The following is a 20410-nucleotide window of genomic DNA, read 5'->3' as shown; positions in this document are numbered from 1 at the left end:
GTGTTTAAGAAATAAAACATCACATGATGCCAAGTCTCCAACCTAGAGTTTAGGGACCAGAACATTCCTGGGGCCCTCCTCCTCTTTCTCTAAAGGGGACCACTGTGGTGTTGAGCTACGACTTCCTGCTTCTCTCCCTAGCTGTTCCCACTGTGTTTGTGAGACTTGCTGCCCCCTCCCGCCCCCCGACGGTCCCCCCGCTGCGAGCAGGTGTCAGCCACCACTCGGACGTCACGCGCTTGGTCGTTGTGTTGCAAGGATTTCATCGCCTCTTTTTCTGCACTGAGTTCCCCTGCGAATGCGGGGGTGCCGCACCTGATCCATGTTCCCCAGTGTCTCTCGGGGGTTAGGGTCGTCTGCATGGAGGTCCTGCCAGTCAGTCACCTGTTAGGTTGTTCCTGGGTCCTTTATTGTCTTTGTGTAATATAAATAGTGTCTTTTTCAAATGATGTTTTCAAACTGTTGTTTGGCAACTTTGCTGTCTGGTATCGGCCCCCAAATTCACACGTGTGTTCTGGGTTTTCGCACGCGTGAGCGTGTCGTGCAGGAATGGCAGTCATCTTTCCCTTCCCGCTCACCTCGGCTCCCGCGGGTAGGCCTTCTGGAACGTGTCCATTGACCAGCGCCGCCCTCTTATTTTTAGCTACAAAGGAAGTGCTTTCAGCATGAGCTGTGAGTTTGCTAGGGTGTGTTTGGTGACACCCTTCATCATGCTGGGAGTGCGCTTCTGTGTCTTGTCAATTTCTTGCACTTTAGAAGTGAGCGCCCCTTTTTTTTTTTTTTTTTAAGATTTTATGTATTTGCCAGGGAGAGCTTATAAGCGGGGAGAGGGGTAGAGAGAGTCTCAGCAAACTCCCTGCTGAGCAGGGAGCCCAGCGCAGGATTTGATCCCAGGACCCTGAGATGACAACCTGAGCTGAAGCCAGACACTTAGCCAACTGAGCCACCCACCCTCTTGTCACGGAGCTTGAGCTGTTGTGCGAGGCATGCTGTGGGTTTCGGGGACCGTGACTCGCCGTCGGAGCAGGCTAGCGGTGCTTCCTGTCATTTTTATAGCCTGTGGGATTTGAGACACTTATTTCTCACATGTTTTAGGAAAACCAGTTTGAACAAAGAGACCTCTCAAGGCAAACATGCCAGTCATCCTCCTGGTCCTCCTGTGGGCTGTGGCTAGGTTGAGAGGAGTCAGCCTTGCACATGGGACATGCACCGAGGTTCATCGAAGACTGCGTCATGTTGTCTGTGATAGCAAGAAGCTACCTGAAGAAGCTGTCGAGAAGTTCAGTAATGGAGCATTAAATTAAAGTGTATCTCTGGGGTAGAATATTACGTGGTCACTGAAGTGTGTGCTTGAAAATTACTCAAAGATCTGGGATACGAAGATACAGATGTAGTGATCCGAAGCGGCTCCTGCACCCCAGAGTTTGTAGCAGCGAAGCCCACCGTAGCCAGATGTCCATCGACAGATGAAAGGATAAAGAAGATGTGGTGTATTTGTACAACGGAACACTACGCAGCCATAAAAACAAACGAAATCTTGCCATTTGCAAAGACGCAGATGGCTAGAGGGTATTATGTTGAGCGAAGTAAGTCACTCAGAGAAAGACAGTTGTCATGTGATCTCCCTGATACGAGGAATTTGAGAAACAAGACAGAGCAGCAAAGGGGAAGGGAAGGAAAAACAGAACTAGACGAAATCAGGGGGAGACAAACCGTAAGAGACCCTCAGCCACAGGAACCAGACCGAGGGTGGCTGGACGGGCGGGGCCGGGGGCCGGGGGCACTGGGTGACGCGCACTGAGGGGAACACGGGATGCGATGAGCACCGGGTGTTGTGAGCAACCGACGCGTCACTGACCTCTGTCCCTGAAACTAATAGTTCAGTCTGTGTAAATTAATTGAATTGAAGTTAGAAAGGTCTGGGATAAAACTCATAATGTCAAAGCACACACACCACCTGCGTGTGCAGCGCAGAGATACGCGTGTGGCTGCGCACGTGCACTCTGCTGTGCGCGCGGGTACGGAGGACGGGCCTGCAGAGCTGGGGGGCCTTTGGGAGGGTGTCGGTGCTCGTCCACAGCTCTGGTTTATATGTCCTTCCGGGTCCTGTGCAGCAAAAGCACGGCAGGGGGCAGGGGGGAGGTGTCGCCTAGAGACACCGGAGAGGGAAGGGGCGGGAGGGCTGCGGTGACAGCCAGGCCCGCTGGCTGGAAAGGCAGGTGCTTTTCCTGAGTCAGTGCTTGGCGTGGGTTATCTTGGGGGAACGCAGGGGGAGGGGAATGTGGCTTCTCCTTTCTCTCTGTGCTGCTTTGCTCTACACGCGGGTTCCTTTTATAATTCAGAGCAAGAGTTTTCCGCGTTTGTGGTCACACACTTGATCCCTGCAGAGAGAGACAAGGAAGGCCTGGTGAGCGTACGCGCTCTTTGCACCTGGCGTACCTCCTTCTTTTTATTTTATTTTTTTTTTTTAAAGATTTTTTTATTTATTTATTTGACAGAGAGAGATCACAAGTAGACAGAGAGGCAGGCAGAGAGAGAGAGAGAAGCAGGCTCCCCGCCGAGCAGAGAGCCCGATGCGGGACTCGATCCCAGGACCCCGAGATCATGACCCGAGCCGAAGGCAGCGGCTTAACCCACTGAGCCACCCAGGCGCCCCCTCCTTCTTATTTCTTTGCCGTCGTTTTCGGTCAGTTGTTCACTGGTGATTGTCGAGATGACGGCATACGCTGCTGGAGGTGCGGCTGAACCTTCGTGTGTTTGACGACCAACAGCCCCTGCGGCTGTCTGTCCCTGGGTCTGGGGAGGCTCCTGGCGTGCGTCACTGTCCCCACGCTTGGGTGTGGACGAGCGCGTAGCCGGGAGAGTGAGGTGTACTTGGAGGTGGGTGTGCAGGGGTGGTGGATGGTGTTCGGGGCTGTGGCCTGGATGCGGTCATCAGGGCGTAAAGTGGAGATGAGCGTCCAGGGCCAGAAGGGCCTTCGGCGCAGACAGGTGGGCCGCGACAGACTGACTGTGCCCCCGCAGGGTGCCGCGTGGCACCTGAAAGCCAAGCAGAGAAAGGGTTTCCTTGTCACATTGTGCTGACGAGTCGAGAACGGGTGCTGCGAGCACCACGTGACCGTCAGGGCCCCGAGCAGCTGGTGGAGAGAACGTGGGGCTGCTCAGCGTGGGTTTGCCGAGGAGACCGGGGACGAGCGAGTCTGCTGGGCAGGCGGGTGGGGCAGCGGTTGGTGCTGGTGCGGGAAGTCGGGTCAAGACGCTTGCGTGTTTGGGGGTTTTTAGGGGAGAAATAACCCGTGTGTGTGTGCTCCTGGCATTGGTCCTGTGGCAAGGGCGACTGGTGGTGGGCGAGCTCTGGGGCTTGGAGAGAGAGGGAGGGGCCAGGTGAGGGCGGCCGTGGACCCGAGCCGGCGGGCGGCTGCTGGAAGCCTGGGACGGGCGGCCTTGGAGGACCAGTTTGCTCCCGGGAAGCCAGTCGTCAGCTGAGAGCAGGGCAGAAACAGGCGGGGCTGCCGGAAGCCTGGACGTGTGTCTAGACAGCGGCTGAAGGGACGGCTGAGGACGGGCAGCAGACCTCGAGGGGCTGTGTCACAGCTCAGAGTTTCATGTGAATCACGAGTGCAAGTCTGTCTCTGTGTTAACGTACGGGACGTTTTACTGGTATGAAATCAAATGTTTGTTTATTGTGGAAAATCAGAGATTTTCGGTTATAGGAAACGGGCACCGGGCACCGTTCCTCACCTGCCCTTCGGGGCCGCCGTGTGCACGTGGATGTGCCGTCAGCGGGTCTGCGGCCTGCGCACGCGGTCCAGGCTTGAAGACCGTGCCAGGTGTCACCGCTGGGTCCCGGGACGGTGGTGGTGGGCAGGTCACTCTGAGGTCTTCCTGCAGGCTGTCTGTGGGCCGACTGGGGGGCGCCCCGGTGTGGTGCAGCAGGCGCTACGGAACCCAGACCATGAGAGCCCGGTTGGCAGGAGGCTGTCCGGGGCTCACAGGTCCGGAGGGTGCGGCGCGTCTGGGAGCCGAGGCTCGGCGGTAGCTCCAGGGTGCTGAGATGGTGAGGCGGGTCGTAGGGAGACGTGGCCAGAGACATGGAAGGTGGTTCTGGGACATCCCTGCTGGACAGGATGTGCAGGCAGGAGGATTTCACAAGCCTCACGTGCCGGGAGCGGGGCCAGGGGAGGGCAGCAGGAGGGCGGTGGGAGGTGGGCCTGAAGTCAGGATGAGACGCGCCAGGAGAGGCTGGAAGGCAGGTTGCACTCGGGGGGTCAGCGTTGCTGAAGATCATTTCCGGGGAGTTGGGGAACCCAGTGAGAAGGCTTGTGCCGCACTTCAGGGGCATGTGTCCTCTCCCTGTGGCCTCTGGACGGGGGGCCCTGGAGGGCTCCGGGAAGGCAGGGAGGAAACCAGGCTGAATCCGGAACCTGCGGCGAGTCGCACACCGAGAGCCAGGGCCAGTGTCTGGTGTTCGAGGTCTGGCCTGCTGGGACAGGAACGAAGCCCAGCAAGCCGTTGGTGGCATTACCTGCGTTGGAAACCCTGGAGGAGGTGAGAGGACAGGGAGGAGGTGGGGCAGGAAGGTGGGGTCCCACAGGTCCTGAGGAGGAGGGCGCACAGGCGGTGGGCGGGTGTCCCTCCTTCAGGGAGCTGGCCGTTGAGGGACCTGGGTTTGGCCTAGTGCCGGGCGCACACTGTGGTGCTTCCTGGGTCATCCCATAGCTCACCGGGCGTGTGCGGTGTGTCAGTTGTGGAGGGAGAGCTGTGTTTCAGGGTGTGGTGCGTTCTCCAGGATCCCCAGGAAGGGGGGCCACGGTTCATCCGTGCCGGCTGGGCCGCAGACCTTCCTGCCCTTGCCCATGTGCGGGCACAGTGCTGCTCGCCGGGTCCTGCTCGGTGCCCGCCTCATCCCAGGGTCTTCTGAACCCTTTGTGACTTGCCTTGTGGGGGGCACAGGGACGTCCGGGAGGCAGCTCATTGTTTCTGCATTGTCTGGCGGGTGCTCGTGTGTTAACCCTCTGGCATGTGTCTGCGACACATGCCAGGCTGCCCTTTCCTTTTTTTCCTACAAAAGGTGAAATAGTTTCCAATTTCAAAGATCCTTTTTTGGGGCACCTGGGTGGCTCAGTCAGTGAAGCGTCTGCCTTTTGCTCAGGTCATGATCTCGGGGTCCCGGGGTCGAGCCCTGCGTCAGGCTCCCTGCTCAGCGGGGGTGGGGGGGTCGGCTTCTCCCTCTTCCTCTGCTCCTCTCCCTGGCCGTGCTCTCTCTGAAAGAAAGAAAATCTTTAAAAAAAAATCCTTTTTCATTATAATTTCTGCCTGTCATCACGTTTAGGAGCAGTTCTTTACTCCGAAACTATACACACCTGCGTTTTCTGCTAGTGCTTCCTTCCTCCAAAGATTATATTTCTTCATCTGACAGAGAGAGACACACCCAGAGAGGGAACACAGGCAGAGGGAGTGGGAGAGGGAGAAGCAGGCTTCCCACGAGCAGGGAGCCCGGTGCGGGGCTCGATCCCAGGACCCTGGGATCATGACCTGAGCGGAAGGCAGACAACTCACTGACTGAGCCCCCCAGGCGCCCCTTCTAGTCCTTCTATATCTCTTTATTATAGTTCCGTAATACGCTTTTGTATTTGTTAGGGTAAGACCCTTCATTCATTCAGCTTTTTTAAGATTTTATTTATTTATTTGACAGAGAGATCACAAGTAGGCAGAAAGGCAGGCAGAGAGAGAGGGAGAAGCAGGTTCCCTGCTGAGCAGAGAGCCCGATGCGGGGCTCGATCCCAGGACCCTGAGATCACGACCTGAGCCAAAGGCAGAGGCTTTAACCCACCAAGCCACATAGGTGCCCCTCATTCAGCTTTTTAATTTTATTTTTTATTTTTTAAAGATTTTATTTATTTATTTGACAGACAGAGATCAGAAGTAGGCAGAGAGGCAGGCGGGGTTGGGGGAGAAGCAGGCTCCCCGCTGAGCAGAGAGCCCAATGTGGGGCTCAATCCCAGGATTCTGGGATCACAACCTGAGCCGAAGGCAGACGCTTAACAACTGAGCCACCCAGGCGCCCCTCATTCAGCCTATTTATTTACTTATTATTTATTTGTTTATTATTATTTTTTTAAAGATTTTATTTATTTGACAGAGATCACAAGCAGGCAGAGAGGCAGGCAGAGAGAGAGAGAGAGGAGGAAGCAGGCTCCCCGCCGAGCAGAGAGCCCGATGCAGGACTCGATCCCAGGACCCTGAGACCATGACCTGAGCTGAAGGCAGAGGCTTTAACCCACTGAGCCACCCAGGCACCCCTTATTGAGTTTTTGTTTTGTTTTGTTTTGTTTTGTTTTTTAAAGATTTTATTTATTTATTTGACAGAGAGAGACCACAAGTAGACAGAGAGGCAGGCAGAGAGAGAGAGAGGGAAGCAGGCCCCCCGCCGAGCAGAGAGCCCGATGTGGGACTCGATCCCAGGACCCTGAGATCATGACCCGAGCCGAAGGCAGCGGCTTAACCCACTGAGCCACCCAGGCGCCCCCCCCTCATTGAGTTTTAAACAAATGCTTGAGCTACAGGAGTTTATGTTTGCTACATAATGGGCGTTATTCAGGAACATTTGTCAATCAAGAAATTGCTGGGATGCCTGGGTGGCTCAGTCAGTGAGCTGTCTGCCTTCTGCTCAGGTCACGATCTCAGGGTCCTGGGATCGAGTCCCGCATCGGGCTCTCTGCTCAGCGCAGAGCCTGCTTCTCTCTCTCTCCCGCTGCCTGCACTCCCCCTGTTTATATTCTCACAATCTCTCACTCTCGCTCTCTCTGGCAATTAAATCTTTAAAAAAGAAAGAAAGAAAGATGAAGAAATTGCAAGAGAAGCGATTCTGAACAACGTATTAGCATAATATCCCGCTCTAGGAGGAAGGACTTTGTGGTACCTGTGGTACCTGTTCTTTTCTTTGGGTTAGAGGTAGAGTGCTGCTCAGCACAGGCGCAGTCAGGACTGGGGGTCTGTGGCCACAGCCCCCCCCAGGGGAAGGAGTGGAGTTGGTACGTGTGACGTCATGGTGCCAGCGCCATGTGGAGGAGAGTGCGCGGAGTTCTGATGCTGAGCTCCTGAGCTGAGATGTGGACGGACCCGGTCTCTGACCCGCTCTGCCCCTCCCAGGCTCTCGATCTCAGGCACATGAATCACCTGGTAGCCCTCGGTGTCTCCGTGCGCTGGGAGCCGATGGTGTAGACATGTGGTGTCTGGCCTGGACTGTGCCCCGCCTGTACCTGCTACACGCCGGCTGCTGGTTCTGTTGCCATTGACAGACACTGCACGTGCTTGTCGCCAGGCTGTTTCCTAGACTGTGATTCTTGGAGAAACTGTGCTCTGAGAACTTTGATTTTTTTCTCTGTCCCATGAAGTCAGGTCAAGCTGCTGGCGTCACCTGTTACCCTTCTTGCCGGTTCTTTCAAGAGAAGAGTCCCACGGTAGGGGTTCCATTTGCCTTTTTTTCTTTTTTAACGATTTTTTAAAATCTATTTGACAGAGAGAGTGAGGGAGAGGCAGGCAGAGCAGGGAGAAGCTGAAGCAGGCTCCCCGCGGAGCAGGGCGCCCAGTGCGGGGCTCCATCCCAGGACCCTGAGACCATGTCCTGAGCCGAAGGCAGCCGCTCAACCAACTGAGCCACCCAGGCGCCCCTCATTGGCCTTTTCCAAGCAAGATGGCACCTCGGTCAGTGGCGCTTGCCCTTGTCCTGGCACAAGCACGGAGCTCCCTGGACTGCTCCGCGGTATCATGGCGGTGGTGCCGCTGTCTGAAGACATGGCCGAGGCAGGGGCCGGGGCACCAGGGACCTCAGCCCCTGCCTCTCCCAGAGGCGTGCTCCCTGTGGAAATGAAACCGCTGACACTTTGTCAGCTGCCAGCCTGGGAATTAAGAGGCCCTCCTCCCCCAGCCCGACATCTGCTGACGCCCATAAAAAGTAATTGCTTTTGAGATGCTGTATAGGGCTGGGGACTGGCTGGCAGAAACATCGGTGTGAGGCATGGGGGAGATAGAGAAGTTACCTGTTTTCCACCCCGGGGAACAGAGAGGGATACAGCACCTTTATTTTCTTGGGGAGCAGAAAGGTACAATTGGGTAGTTAAATTTGAAAGAGAAGAGCATGACACAGAAAAAAGAGAGAGGGGCATTTAACAAGAAAATCCCCTAGAGGGGAAGATCAACGCGAACAGGTGCTGGAGGAATGTTTCTGCATTTTAGAGCGTAATTAGATTGGAAGATGAACTCCAGATGGGCTAATTATGTATGAGTTGTTGCAGGTCGTTTCTGGTAGGGGCAAGCGTGTGTTTTTGGAAGTGGTGATTTAGTTGGATTGCATTTGATTCCTGCCTCCTACCACATCTCCTCCACTGGGCAACCGCCGCTTCCGGGGCCCCAGGACCCACTCAGCCGGCCCATGTGTCGGGCTGCCCCCGTCCAAGCCGGCAGAGCCTGAGAAAGCTGGGCCCAGCCTGATGGCCGCAGAAGGCAGCGCAGGGCGGCCACCGGTCACGGACTGGAAAGTAATTCCAACTTCAAAGGCAGGCAGACAGACAAAGCAGTGTGTTGTTTCCAGGAATGCGTCCTTTGATGGGGTGCTAAGGCTTCCTGTGTAGCTAGCTGCTTAGACAGATTTGGACTGTTTTCTGGGAGAGCAAAGGAGCAGGTTCTGGTTGGCAGCTCTCTCGGTGTGAATCAAGGAACGGTCCGGAAGGCGTGGGTAAACAGATGTATTGCAGACAAGGAATCTGAATTTCTAAACAAAAGGATCTGGGCCAAATAGGACCTCTGGACTTGCCGTTAGGCTGATGGACTTGCTTCCACTTAGGAACGCCTGTGAGGGTTGTTTTGCAAGACGGTGTGCATCTCTGTGGTCCCCAGAAGGGTGGGGTGTGCCACGGCAGCCCGGCGGTGGCCTGTGGGCCTCAGGGGGGTCTGCTTGGCATCCATTCGGGTCTGAGGGCTTTAATAAATGTAAACTTTTATGGAAGGCCCCATAATTGGAAGTTATGGATGTATAATTTATACATGACTCAGTGAATGATTTATATGATGTTAAGTGATGATTTAGATAGAAAATATGACCCCCTCTCACAGAATCTTTAATGAAAAGTGTGGGTTCTTATGAATTTATTCTAGAGCTCTGTTTGAACTCAGCATGTTTGACATAAATCAGATATAATTGTCATTTTATGATTAATGAACATATGCTGGCCGTTTTTCCCCATAATTAAACTTTATGTTCTGTGCATCTGACAAAGCAAAACAAGCTCAGACTTTGACAGATCGGTGTGGCGGTTCCCGCCTGCGTATTTGTGTGTGTGCTCATTTGCGTATTATTTGTTTTCCAGTCGGGCTTCAGGGGTGCGAGTGAGATCACTAGGCTCAGACCCGAGACCGAGGGCCGCGCGGGCGGGAGGCAGTGGGGCGGGTGTCGTGGGCGGCAGGCAGGAGGGAGCCCTGGGCGGTGAGTGCTGGGTCAGGGGCTGTGACGCTCCCAGTGGAGACGCCCCATTAGCCCGGAGCACGGCCGCTTTTCATGGTGTGGCCATCTCTGCTTTTCCTGCACTTCAGCGAGACTTAGACTTGTTGAGAAGGTAGGACGGCAAGCGTGCGAAAGACAAAGCGCGTCTCTGGTCGGCACACCTTCCCTCACCCCGCTCACTTCTGTTTCCCGTTTCAGGACATAGACAAGTTTGGCAATGAGATCACCCAGCTGGCCCGGCCCCTGCCCGTGGAGTATCTGATCATAGACGTAAGTGTGCGGCACACACCACCACCCTGGGCGGCCAGATGCGGGCTGGGTGCGGGCGGCGGTGGCTTGGACAGTTGCCCCTCTGCTTGGCCCGGGACAGGCACCCCGGAAGTAGATGCATCATTGAGCTCCTGTCATCCCTGAAGAGTGGGCGATTCTAAGGGCGTTTTCTTCTAGTTTCAGTTTCTTTCCTTAAAAACAGCTTAGGGTTTACCTTCTCCCAAACTAAAGTGCAGGACCAGCGACCTGGTCAGGCAGCCTCCGGAGGTCAGTATGTGCAGGTCCGACCCTGGTCACAGCTCAGCTGCCAGAGCCGGGCTCGCAGTGGCCCAGCCGCAACTGTCCTTGAGTGACGTGCTTGTGTGCTCGCTTGTGGGGAGCTGCAGGAGCCCAGCGGGGGCTATGAGGCCCCGTCCCAGTCTCGGCCCCTTTTTGGAGGCTCTGCTCGTGGCGGTGTGGCCCCGGGCCACAGGGTGGCAGCGGGCTGCAGCGTGAATGCGGCACCTTCGCAGAAGTCAGCTCTGTCCCACGGGGACGGGCGGCTGCTCGTTTCCTAACTGCGACCTGCCAGGTTCTCTCCGGGCCCCGTTTGGGCTCAGGAAGGGCACGTGATTCAGGCTGTAAAATATCTTCGCGTTTGGAGCAACGGGTCCCCAGGAGCCAAGCCCATCGGTGCGCCATTCCAGTTGGCAGCTCCCGAGAACATATTTATTACCTCGGCCGTAAAGGCATCTGTGTTTTAGACTGCCCAGGGTGTAATTCCGATGAAAACAGATTGATGGAACACGCACTTCGGAGGAGTCGGCGTGATTTAAAGGCAGCTTTCTGAGGTCTTCTCTCCCCGTGGCCTCCCCACCCCTTTCTTTTTACAAAAGAGCCGAGTTCTTGCTTAGTGTGCTGTGTCAGTAGAGTTTGTTCGTGAAGGAACATTGTGCCTCGTGACAGCCACGCTCTCCGCTGTGGAACGAGGTTGGAGCAGTCCTTGAGAGCAGGTGTCCAGACCGGTGTGCTCAGCCCCTCGTCGCGCCTCGTGAGCGGGCTGCAGGCTCAGGCAAGAGAAGGCGTGAGCCCCCGTCCCTGGGCTGCTGTGGTGGTGCGGTTGGGGGTGTTTGGGCATCGGCTCCATGACCTGAGACAGGCTTGAGGGCTGTGGTTTAGGTGCCGGGCGCCCTGCGCCCCTCCGTAGGGTAGTCACAGACTGCCTGGCGAACTCGTGCTGTCCTGCGCGAAGGGAAGGGCAGAGACGTCTCTTCGTTCCACACCGACTGGCCGGTGGGTGTCCGCTGCTGCTGGCCCCCACCGAGGCTGCCTGCCCGGAGTGGAGGTGCTGTGCCGGCCACAGGCCTTCGTCTCCGCACCGCGGGTCGCTCTCCCGCCCTCTGTGGAACCGTGGCAGCTGCTGGCCCCAATAAAGGCGTGTGCGTCTGAGCCTCGGTGGATGCCGGCTCCCGGGGGCGGCTCTGGCTCCAGAGGAGCAGGCCGAGGCTTAGGCTCCGTGGCTGACAGAGGCCACGCGGTCGTACGCGGCACGGTGGCCGGGGTCTGCGGGCGGCACGGTCTCGTCAGTAAAACACCAGCGGGAGCGGCGCCTGGCTACGGCCTTAATCGCCGGAATGTGTGACTCGATCTCGGGGTTGTGAGTTCAAGCCCCACATTGGGTGCAGACAGGACTTAAAAATAAGACCTTCACAAGAGCAGCGGGGTCAGGTGTCCGACGCCGCTGCCGGCTCCGCCGTCCCCCAGCGCACTGGCGCAGCCACCCGGGGCCCGGGCTCGCCGGCCTGAAGCGGCCCGCGGCCGTCGCTGATGCAGAGAACAGACCGGAACAGCGTCTTCACTCGTACCAGTAGTCGCCGAGGAACCAGAGTAGCTCCGCTAGGTCCGGACGAGGTGTGACCACCCCTGGTGCTGGCGCCAGCGTCCCGTTGGAGAGGAATGGCTGTGTCAACCCAAGGGCCGTTGACGGCTCACACTCGGGAGAGCCTCCCCACAGAGGAGGCGCGTCTGCCGGCAGGCGCAGACCCGTGTCCGTTTCGGTTCTTGCGCTCCTGCCACCGCCCCTGTGGCTTCTGTTGATGCAGCGTTTGATGTAGGACGCCCTCCCTCGTTCCTAAAGCGCGCCGGAGCCAGGTGAAGGGCTTAGGGGCCCCTTTGGACACAAGCTCTTGAGCCCAGCCCGTCTGTGGGGAGAGCAGGAGAGCCGTGTGCCGCACGTCAGAAGCGTGGCTTCTCCTGCTGCGTCCGCACAGTGGGGCCGATGGCCCGAGGGGCCTCAGCAGCCTCTCTGGAGGTCACTGCGTCTCCCAGATCGTCCCGGCTGACCTGAGAGTTCTGGCCTCAGCCGTCGTGTCCCCACGGCTCACCCTCCGGCTCCTCCCTCGGTCAGGGCCTCCGTGTGAGCGCCGCGGCCGACAGAAGGCCCGAGTTAGGTGTTGCGGAGGCCGGCACACTCGGACGGCCCGCGGATGGCCCCGTCCTCGAGTGTGTGAACAGTGATCCTTCCGTTGGCTTCCGGGACCAGCGTCAGGGCTTTCGTTTCGGGTGTCATTAATGGGGGACTGTGGCGTCCAGTGGGGAACAGTTAGGACTCTTGAGGCCGGAGCTCAGGGGAGGTGCCATGCCGGGGGCTGTTTGGGCCCCTGGGGCTGTCCTCACTCCTACTTGAGCACGATTTATCAAGGTTTGTGTGTTTGTTTGCTAGATCACAACAACCTTCCCCAAGGACCCAGTTCATACTTTCTCCATTTCACAAAGTCCGTTTCCTATTGAAAACCGGGACGTCCTGGGTGAGACACAGGTAAGCTCTTCGTCTCTGCGGACGCGGTTTCACGGGGCTCCTGCCGTTTATCTGGTGTCCGCGGTGTTTTCCCACAAGTGCCAAGCTTTCTGACTCTCTTGATTGATTCTTGTGACGAAGCCCAGCTACACAGTTTCTGAGACTCAGTTGGTCACCGTGACACCCTCTCCGGGGCCGGGGATGACAGATAACCGCAGCGGCAAACCCGCGTAAGGCCTCGGGCCTGGGGATCTGCCAGCGGGCCGCTCTCAGTTGACGTCTTCCTTCCTCAAGTGTGTTTGTCCCTTGTGTCCTCTGCCAACAACTCGTTTAGTGTTTGTTTGTCAACACGCATCATCTCCTTGTGGCGACATGGCGCCTCGATGTTTGCTTTGGCTTCCCGCCCTGCCACCTTCCGCGCGTTTTGTTTTTTTTTGTTTTTTAAGATTTTATGTGTTTGTTTGACAGAGAGAAACACAGCGAGAGGGAACAGGAGCAGGGGGAGAGAGGGAGGGAGAAGCAGGCTCCCAGCTTGGCAGGGAGCCCCATGCGGGGCTCGATCCCAGGACCCTGGGACCATGACCTGAGCCGAAGGCAGATGCTTAACAACGGAGCCCCCCAGGCGCCCACTTGCTGCTGCGTTTCTCATGCACGGTCTGGGCCGTGTGGGCCTCGTGTGGCTCGGCCACCTGGGCTTTCCAGCACGCCGTGCGGATCCCACACAGCACGTCCTGTGCGGTGGGCCCTGCTCTCGGCTGCCCACTTGCCTCAAGCTGCCACACGGGCCGTCTGGGACACGCATTTCATCTTAGGTCCTAGTTGTTACAGGCGTTGCAGGAAAGAGTGTAGAGTCTGTGGGAAGGGTGGTGCGCTCTGCTGCTTTGCTCTCCTCGTGGCCCCTCTGTGCGGAGGCTCGGGTGCTTGTAGAGATGCAGAGCCACTCACTTCCTGGCGGTGCTCTTGACCTCCTGGGTTAGTCTTGCTGAGGGCGGGTGTGTTGCATCTTCCCCCCGACACACACACACACACACACACACATCAGCAGCGCAGCTGGACAGTGAGTGCACACAGGTTTTCCAGCCCCGGAGTGAGCCCTTCCCACAGCCCACTCTCCTCCTGGAGCGGTGGGGACATTTTTGGGCTTTCTGAGTGTGTCTGCAGCCGGCCCAGCTTGACATACAGCCTCTCTCTCTCACACACACACGTCCGTGAGTCACACGTGCGGAGAGCACCTTCCTGGAGGACAGGCCAGAGCGAATGTCGTAGTCACGTGTCCCTCAGGCCCGGGTCCCCACTGGTGCTTGAGAACCAGCCGGAGAGAGATATGTGTCCGCACTCTGCATCCAGCCGGGACTCAGGAGGGGACAGATGGCTCTCTGGGCTCAGCACGGGGGCTGTCCTGGGACGCTCGTGCTCACTTGCTTCCTCCTGCCTCTCCCCTGTAGGACTTCCACAGTTTGGCCACCTATCTGTCCCAGAACGCCTCGTCCGTGTTCCTGGACACCATCTCGGATTTCCACCTCCTGCTCTTTCTGGTCACCAATGAGGTCATGCCTCTGCAGGTACGGGCCGAGTGTGTGCCCGCTGCGCCCCTGGCTTTGGGGGGCCCCGGGTGGGGGTTGCCTGCAGAGAGAGGCTGCCTTCCCTCACAGGTCAGAGCAGGGCTGTGGAGCTGGGTCGACGTCCTTCCTACGTCCCATGGCAGTGGCTCTTCCCAAGAGGCTTACTGATAGGAGATGGAGTTTTGCACCGAAACCGCTTCCTTCAGTGCCTGCCCCCGGATCCGGACAGTCGCATTTGTTTCAGTTCCCTACGGAGCTCAGAGCCCGCCGGCGCGGGGCGTTAGCGATTCACAGAGCTGTCCTGCGGGCTGAGCGCCGCACCTCTGCTGCTCTCCCGTCTCTTCCCTCCCGAGTCCGCCTGCGCTTCACCGCCGTCACGCAGCAGGCTGGCTGCCGTCCAGGCCCGGAGCGCTCGGCTGCAGAGTTGGCGTTTTTAAGATGCGCCGTTGGGGAGAAGAGGGCAGGTGTCACCGACAGCGGCTGCTCCCCAAGCCGTGTGGGGGCCGCGGGTCCAGCCAGGAGGCTCGCTCTTTGTGCCTTTTTTTCCTGCCTGAGACCCAAGGAGGCGGCAGAGGGAGGGAGCGACTTCTTCCTGTGCCTCTGGCTCGCCTCGGTCCCTGAAGGTGACTGAATGAGGGGAGAGGCCCCTCCGCCCCACTGCGGCCTGCGCCTCTCTGGCATCCGCTGGGTTTAGCTGCTGTCTATTAGGTCCCCAGACTACCCACTTCCGGCGTCTGACATCAGGCATCCTGAGGCTTCGTCTGGCTTCACCCGCCTTGTTAAGCCCAGAGGGCGGCCCCTCGGCCCCAGCGCAGCCGCTGTCCGTCCAGTGGGACAGGCGGCTGGCACCTGGGCTCTTCACACTAGGCCTCCTCGCCGGTGGCCGCGTACTGTTTGGCAGTCACCTGGTAGAAGACGTGTTCTGGGGAGCCCCTGACAGCCCCCGAAGGCTTAGTTTCTCGTTAGATAAACTCTTTTAATTCCCTGCACTTTGACCTTGGAGGCCTAGTACCTAGAGACATGGTCGAGAAGGTGGAGAGCCTTCAGGGAGAGCTTGAGGGCGGAGGACGGACCCAGGAGCACAGGCCCTGTCGGTGCACCCAGCCCTCAGGATAAAGGACGTGAGCTCTAGTGCTTGGTGGTTGAGCACATGGGTCTGCTCGCGGCAGAGAGCCTCACGGGAGGGCTATCTGGGAAGAACTTAAATTCAGCTCTAAAATTTAGCACTTGGTTTTGTAGACCTAAGTGTGTGGCGTTTGGTGTCTCATGGGGACGGTCCGTGAGGTTCTTCACTCGCCGTGAAGCACGTGTGCTGCGGGGCAGGGGAGATTCCGTCCGGGCGTGAGGCGTGCAGGACTCACGTTTGGCCTCTTGCAGGACAGCATCAGCTTGCTGCTGGAGGCCGTGCGGACTGGGAACGAGGAGCTTGCCCAGACGTGGAAGAAGTCTGAGCAGTGGGCCACCATCGAGCAGCTGTGCAGTAAGTGTCCTCCCCTTCCTCGGCCCTGAGGGTCCCGCCCTCGCACCCCCACTGCCGGAGCACAGGGAGCCAGACGTGTTCCGGTGTTCTCAGACCCCAGACGCGTTCCGGTGGTGGTGCGGGTGGTCCGTCGAGGACAGACTTTCTCACCGCTGCGCCAAGCCTGCGCTCGAGGCACACAGATCTGTGGGCACAGGTCCGCAGCTTCGTGGACGTGGAGCGTACGCCAGTCCTCCAGGGTCGTAGGCGCAATTCGAACATCCTTGTTTTAGGGAAACAGAAACCTTATGTTCGCTCTAGCGCCGAAAGGTCAGAAACCTTTGGTGTCCTCAGGCTTTTCTTTTTCCCTTCTTTGTACCGGTCCTCAGAGCTTCTGTGATGGGTAAGGAGGGCAAACCGTACAGAACAGGACCCTGAGTCCCCTTGCTGCCCTCACGGAGCCTTTGTCTTCAGTGCCAGGACTCCGGGTGGCAGGCTGCTGGCGCGGCCCCTTTCCCTGTGGCTTTGAGAAGTACTGGAATGCCCTCTTCAGACAGCTTTGAAAATACGTATAAAAGTGTTTGTACCATTTTCTCAAACCAGTGAGTTGGATACTAGAGCCAAAATTAGCCAAGGAAAACCACGGTGCAGCCTAAGCCGCGAGGGAGCCGAGGGGACACGTTGTTCTCCCGTGGGGGTGCCAGTCCCCCGGGGCCTGTGGTCTGAAGCGCCTCGGTGTTGGTCGTGCTGCGCTTCGGGTCACGTTTTCCTTTCTGCACGGCTGCCGGCAGAGCGGTTGGGCTGGCCGACATGCCCGTGCTCTTGCCCTCGTGTTCTGCGGGGCTGTCCGTGCTAACGCAGTGGACCGCTCGTGGCCACCCGGTTCCCTAAGAGGAAGACCCACAACCTCATGTCCTCGGGGGGCCAGGGGTGCGGTGCAGAGACACCGGCTGCAGCGGTGCAGGCTGAGGGCGCTGGGCCCCGGCCAGGACTGACAGGTCCCTGTGCTAGACCCCGGAGTGAAGCACCCTGTGTCAGCTGCACGTGGAGTAAAAAGAACCTGGTGACGTTGACCCTTGACGCAAAGAGAACAGCGTCAGTGAGCAGGGACGTGGAATTTACCCTCGGCGAGAGCCCCGCACACCTTCGTCCCCTTGCACGCACCGCTGACCGCATGAGAGCTGCCGGTGGCCTTGTAGAAACAGCCACTTCCTCTCGGGTCCAGGCAGCCGGCTCCTGGGCTTTTCCCCGAGATGTGAAAACAGGCCCATGCGGCGACGTGCGCGGGCGTGTGGTGGTAGCTGTGCCGCTGACGGCTCCAAACCGCCAGCCACCCTGATGGGCAGCGGGAGGCCGTGCTCTCGCCGGGCACCCACGCTCCTCCTGGCATGCCCGAGGGCAGCGCTAGGGTTGAGTTGCTCACGCGTGGACAGCAGTTCTGTGCCGCGGGCTTGTGTGTGCGTGCGGGGGCCCCCGCGTGGTCCGAGGGCGCCGGCTGTCCGTGCCTGTGGCTGCTCGTCTTCGAGCTGCCTTGTCCTCGGCCGCACAGTAAGGTAGAGCTCTCGGGGGGGGGGGGGGGGGTAGGAGCCGCGAACGGCAACCAACAGCCTCTCTTCCCGTCCCGCAGGCACCGTCGGAGTGCAGCTTCCGGGCCTCCACGAGTACGGAGCCGTCGGGGGCTCCACGCACGCCGCCACGGCGGCCGTGTGGGCCTGTCAGCACTGCACCTTCGTGAACCAGCCGGGCACCGGCCACTGCGAGATGTGCGGCCTCCCGAGGACCTAGGGGCCCGCCCAGCCCTCCCTGAAGCCGGGGTCACTGTCACCACGGCCCCATGGTGGGCAGCCCTGAAGGGCGGGGCAGGGTGGCTGCCCTCGGGTCACTGGCCCACAAAGCTTCTCGGCACCAGGCTAACCTGGAGGGCGAGCCAGGCTGGTGCTCTGCGGGCGCACATCAGCCTCCTGGTGGGGCGGCGCGACGGTCCCCCCGTACGCCCGGGGCCAGCCTCCGAGATGGTGGAAGGACCTGGGCACCCCAGAACCATCACCTGGGGCTGGGGGGCCAGAGAGGGCTGACTGCCGCCATCCCGCTTTCTCTCCCCTTCCTCTTGGCTCTTGTTCTTCCCCTTCCTGTGGTTGCGGGTGGGAGTGTCGGCGTACCCTGCTGCTCTGGGCAGACCCTGCCTGGGAGGGCCACTGTTTCCCTGCCGGTGGCCGTTACTGGCGGAATCACAGTGGGCCCAGGGTTGCTGGCCTCCCTCCTGCTTGACCTGCAGGTTAATTTGCTGCCCGCCCTCCTCCTTGCTCTCACCCGACATCCAGGTGGGATTTTTAAAGTCTGCGTTGGTTGTAATAACAGTTATCAGTAACTTCTGCCCAGAAGACTTTTATTTATTTCTTTGTAGGGTAAAAACTACGTACAAGGGGGACTGAGAGACACTAGTTCCCGCTTCCTTTCCTCCCCTCGTGAGTCCCTGGGAGTGGCTGCGGGGTGGACACAGGGCGGGCGACGGCGGAAGGGGATCTACAGTCAGTTCTTCTTGGAAGTAAACCTCAGTGCCTGAGACCTTCCTGCCAAGCCACACAACTGCCGCAGCGGCACACTTGGTGGTCCAGGGGGAGGGCGGCGGTCGCTCCTGGCAAGCATCGGCCCCTGCGAATGGGCCGGGCTGGCCTGCGGTGAGCTGGGTTGCCTGGGACCGGAAGCTCTGGCCCCTTTTGCCCTGTCCACTGTTCTCCCCCTTGCTCTGCCCGGCCCAGGCCTCCTGCGGGGTGACCGAGCCACTGCAGCAGACCTGCAGGAGAATAGGGGCTTGGCCAGTTGTGAGGGTCATGGGACTGCCGCGGGGGTCCCAGGACAGAGGTCGTGTCAGGCCTTGCACGTGTGCTCTGGGGTCCCCAGGGAGTTGTGGGCGGCACCCTGATGCCTCTTTGCCTTAATGAGGGTCATGTCTCTGAGCTGCAGGGCACCCACAGGAGAGGCTGGCCCAGACGTGGACTGTGTCGGGGACTTCATGTCTCTGCCCTGGAGGTAGAGGGAGGCCTGTGTGGCCTGCCCTTACCTGTGGCACTACGGACACAGAGCTCTGTTCTCCGCGTTTTAGGCTGTGCCTGGCACGTGCAGGTTCCCCGGTATCTTGTCTGCTCTGGGGGCCGGGGGCCGATCAGGTCGGCGCTGGCTTCAGAGCCATCGGTTGGTGGGGGAGGGGTCCCCGCCAGTTTGTGGCAGCTGTCCCAGCTCTGAGCTCGGCTCCCTGCGCCTGTTGAGGGGCTGTCCGTGCCTCGTGGACCCCGTGTCGTGGGGTCCCTGCGATCCAGTGTGAGGCTGCGGAGGGGCGTGGTGGCCCCGGGCCCTGAGCTCGGCCTCTGTGTCCCCCAGGCCCCTGCCCCCGCAACACTTCCCCTTGTGTCACCTTCACCCACCCAGCTGGTTCCCGCCTCTCTCCCGCCAATGTTCTCCTCACCCGAAGATCCGGTGATGCCGGATTCCTTTCATCTTTAGCTGAAGGAAAATCGCTGGGACTTCTCTGCTCCCGAGTCACTCTGTTCAGTAACGCACTTTATTGTCCAGATAAACAGACTTGGAGCTCAGCTGACGGTGTGGGGGGCACCCTGCCGGAGGCCTTGGCCATGGGCAGCTCAGCCACCTCCTCCTGCACGGGGGAGGGAGGGAGGGGCCCCCAGCCCCACTGCAGCCTACTTGCCCTCGCGTGGACACACCCTCTCGCCCCCCAGCGAGGGGGGACTGCGTGCTCAGCACCCAGGTGCACACAGCTGGCTGCCTCGACCTCCTGACCGTCTGCCCCTGGTGCTGCTGCTCCAGCCCGCTTGGGGCTGCAGGGCTGCGTCCGCTGGGTTTGCATTAGCATTACTCGGACTCCGGTCCCACCACGAAGCCAATAAAACCCTGAAGCGACTGCTGGGTCCCGATTGTCTTTCCTGGGCCCTGAGACCTTCCCTGCGCGCTATGTGTCTGCCCCTGAGTCTGCTTTGTGTCGTGTGGCTTGACTTGGCTCCACACGTCACTGTCCTTGCTGACACATCTGGACCGCCGAAGGATGGAGACCCCAGCGTGTCCTCAGGGTGGAAGGGGAGCGTAGCCTCCCCTGGGAGCTTTCCTGTCGGCCGTGTGGCTGCCACTGGGCCTGGCGGGGGCGGGGGGGAAGGAGGTGCTTGTGGCAGGTGAGGGACGCCTTCTGGGAGCCCCCAGGCTGGACAGTTGTGGGGATGTAAGGCCTGGAGGGGACACGCTGCCTGTCCTGGATTACCCTGTCGATGGCAGCCAGAGGCATTTGCTCTTGGTGTTTGGGTACTGCCCTGTCCTTTGGCCTCAGGATGCACTGCTCCCTGGACAAGTACGCAGAATACGGCACCTGCCAACGTCGGGGGTCCCTGCGTGCCTCTCGCCGTGCCCCCAGGCCTGGCTGCTCCCAACAGCGGTGCGGTGCACGCTACTAACCATAGTCCCCAAGTTGGGGTGACTGCCACACCCGGCCCTTGGCACATCTGAGACCACTGGACTTGCTGGATCTCTGAATGAGCAGCGCCGACCTCAGGAAACCACGGGAAGGGGCTGCAGGAAGATCACGCTGCCCGCACAGTTGTGTCAAGAGCACTGACAGGAGTACACTCCTTGCACACCCACGTGGGCAGCTGCCTTACTCCACATCACCCCTCCGCTGTCCGAGCCAGCCTTCAGCCCTTGGTGTGTGTGTCAGCCAGGGATCGGCACTCTGGGGTGCTCTGTCCAGATAGACCGTTGTTCGTAAATCCTTATGTCACAGCAAAGGGGGTAGGGACCCAACCTTCCAGTGTCTGCAGGGGCATCCTGGCCAGCCAGGG

At 59.2% G+C, this 20410-nt stretch overlaps 1 protein-coding gene across 1 annotated transcript in view; it reads left to right on the top strand.

Annotated features, from left to right (window-relative positions):
* The window catches only part of NPLOC4 (NPL4 homolog, ubiquitin recognition factor), a 60547-nt gene extending 41062 nt beyond the window's left edge, over positions 1 to 19485 (top strand). Inside the window, exons 13-17 of the mRNA XM_045984976.1 lie at positions 9701 to 9772; positions 12474 to 12569; positions 13994 to 14110; positions 15488 to 15590; positions 17197 to 19485. Of these exons, the coding sequence (XP_045840932.1) occupies positions 9701 to 9772; positions 12474 to 12569; positions 13994 to 14110; positions 15488 to 15590; positions 17197 to 17354 (546 nt within the window). The 3' untranslated portion in view covers positions 17355 to 19485. The remainder of the gene's footprint in view (positions 1 to 9700; positions 9773 to 12473; positions 12570 to 13993; positions 14111 to 15487; positions 15591 to 17196) is intronic.
* Positions 19486 to 20410: the final 925 nt, after the last annotated feature.

This window comes from Meles meles, chromosome 18, assembly GCF_922984935.1.
Source record: "Meles meles chromosome 18, mMelMel3.1 paternal haplotype, whole genome shotgun sequence".
Taxonomy (NCBI): domain Eukaryota; kingdom Metazoa; phylum Chordata; class Mammalia; order Carnivora; family Mustelidae; genus Meles; species Meles meles.
This window is presented reverse-complemented; position numbering and strand designations above follow the sequence as displayed.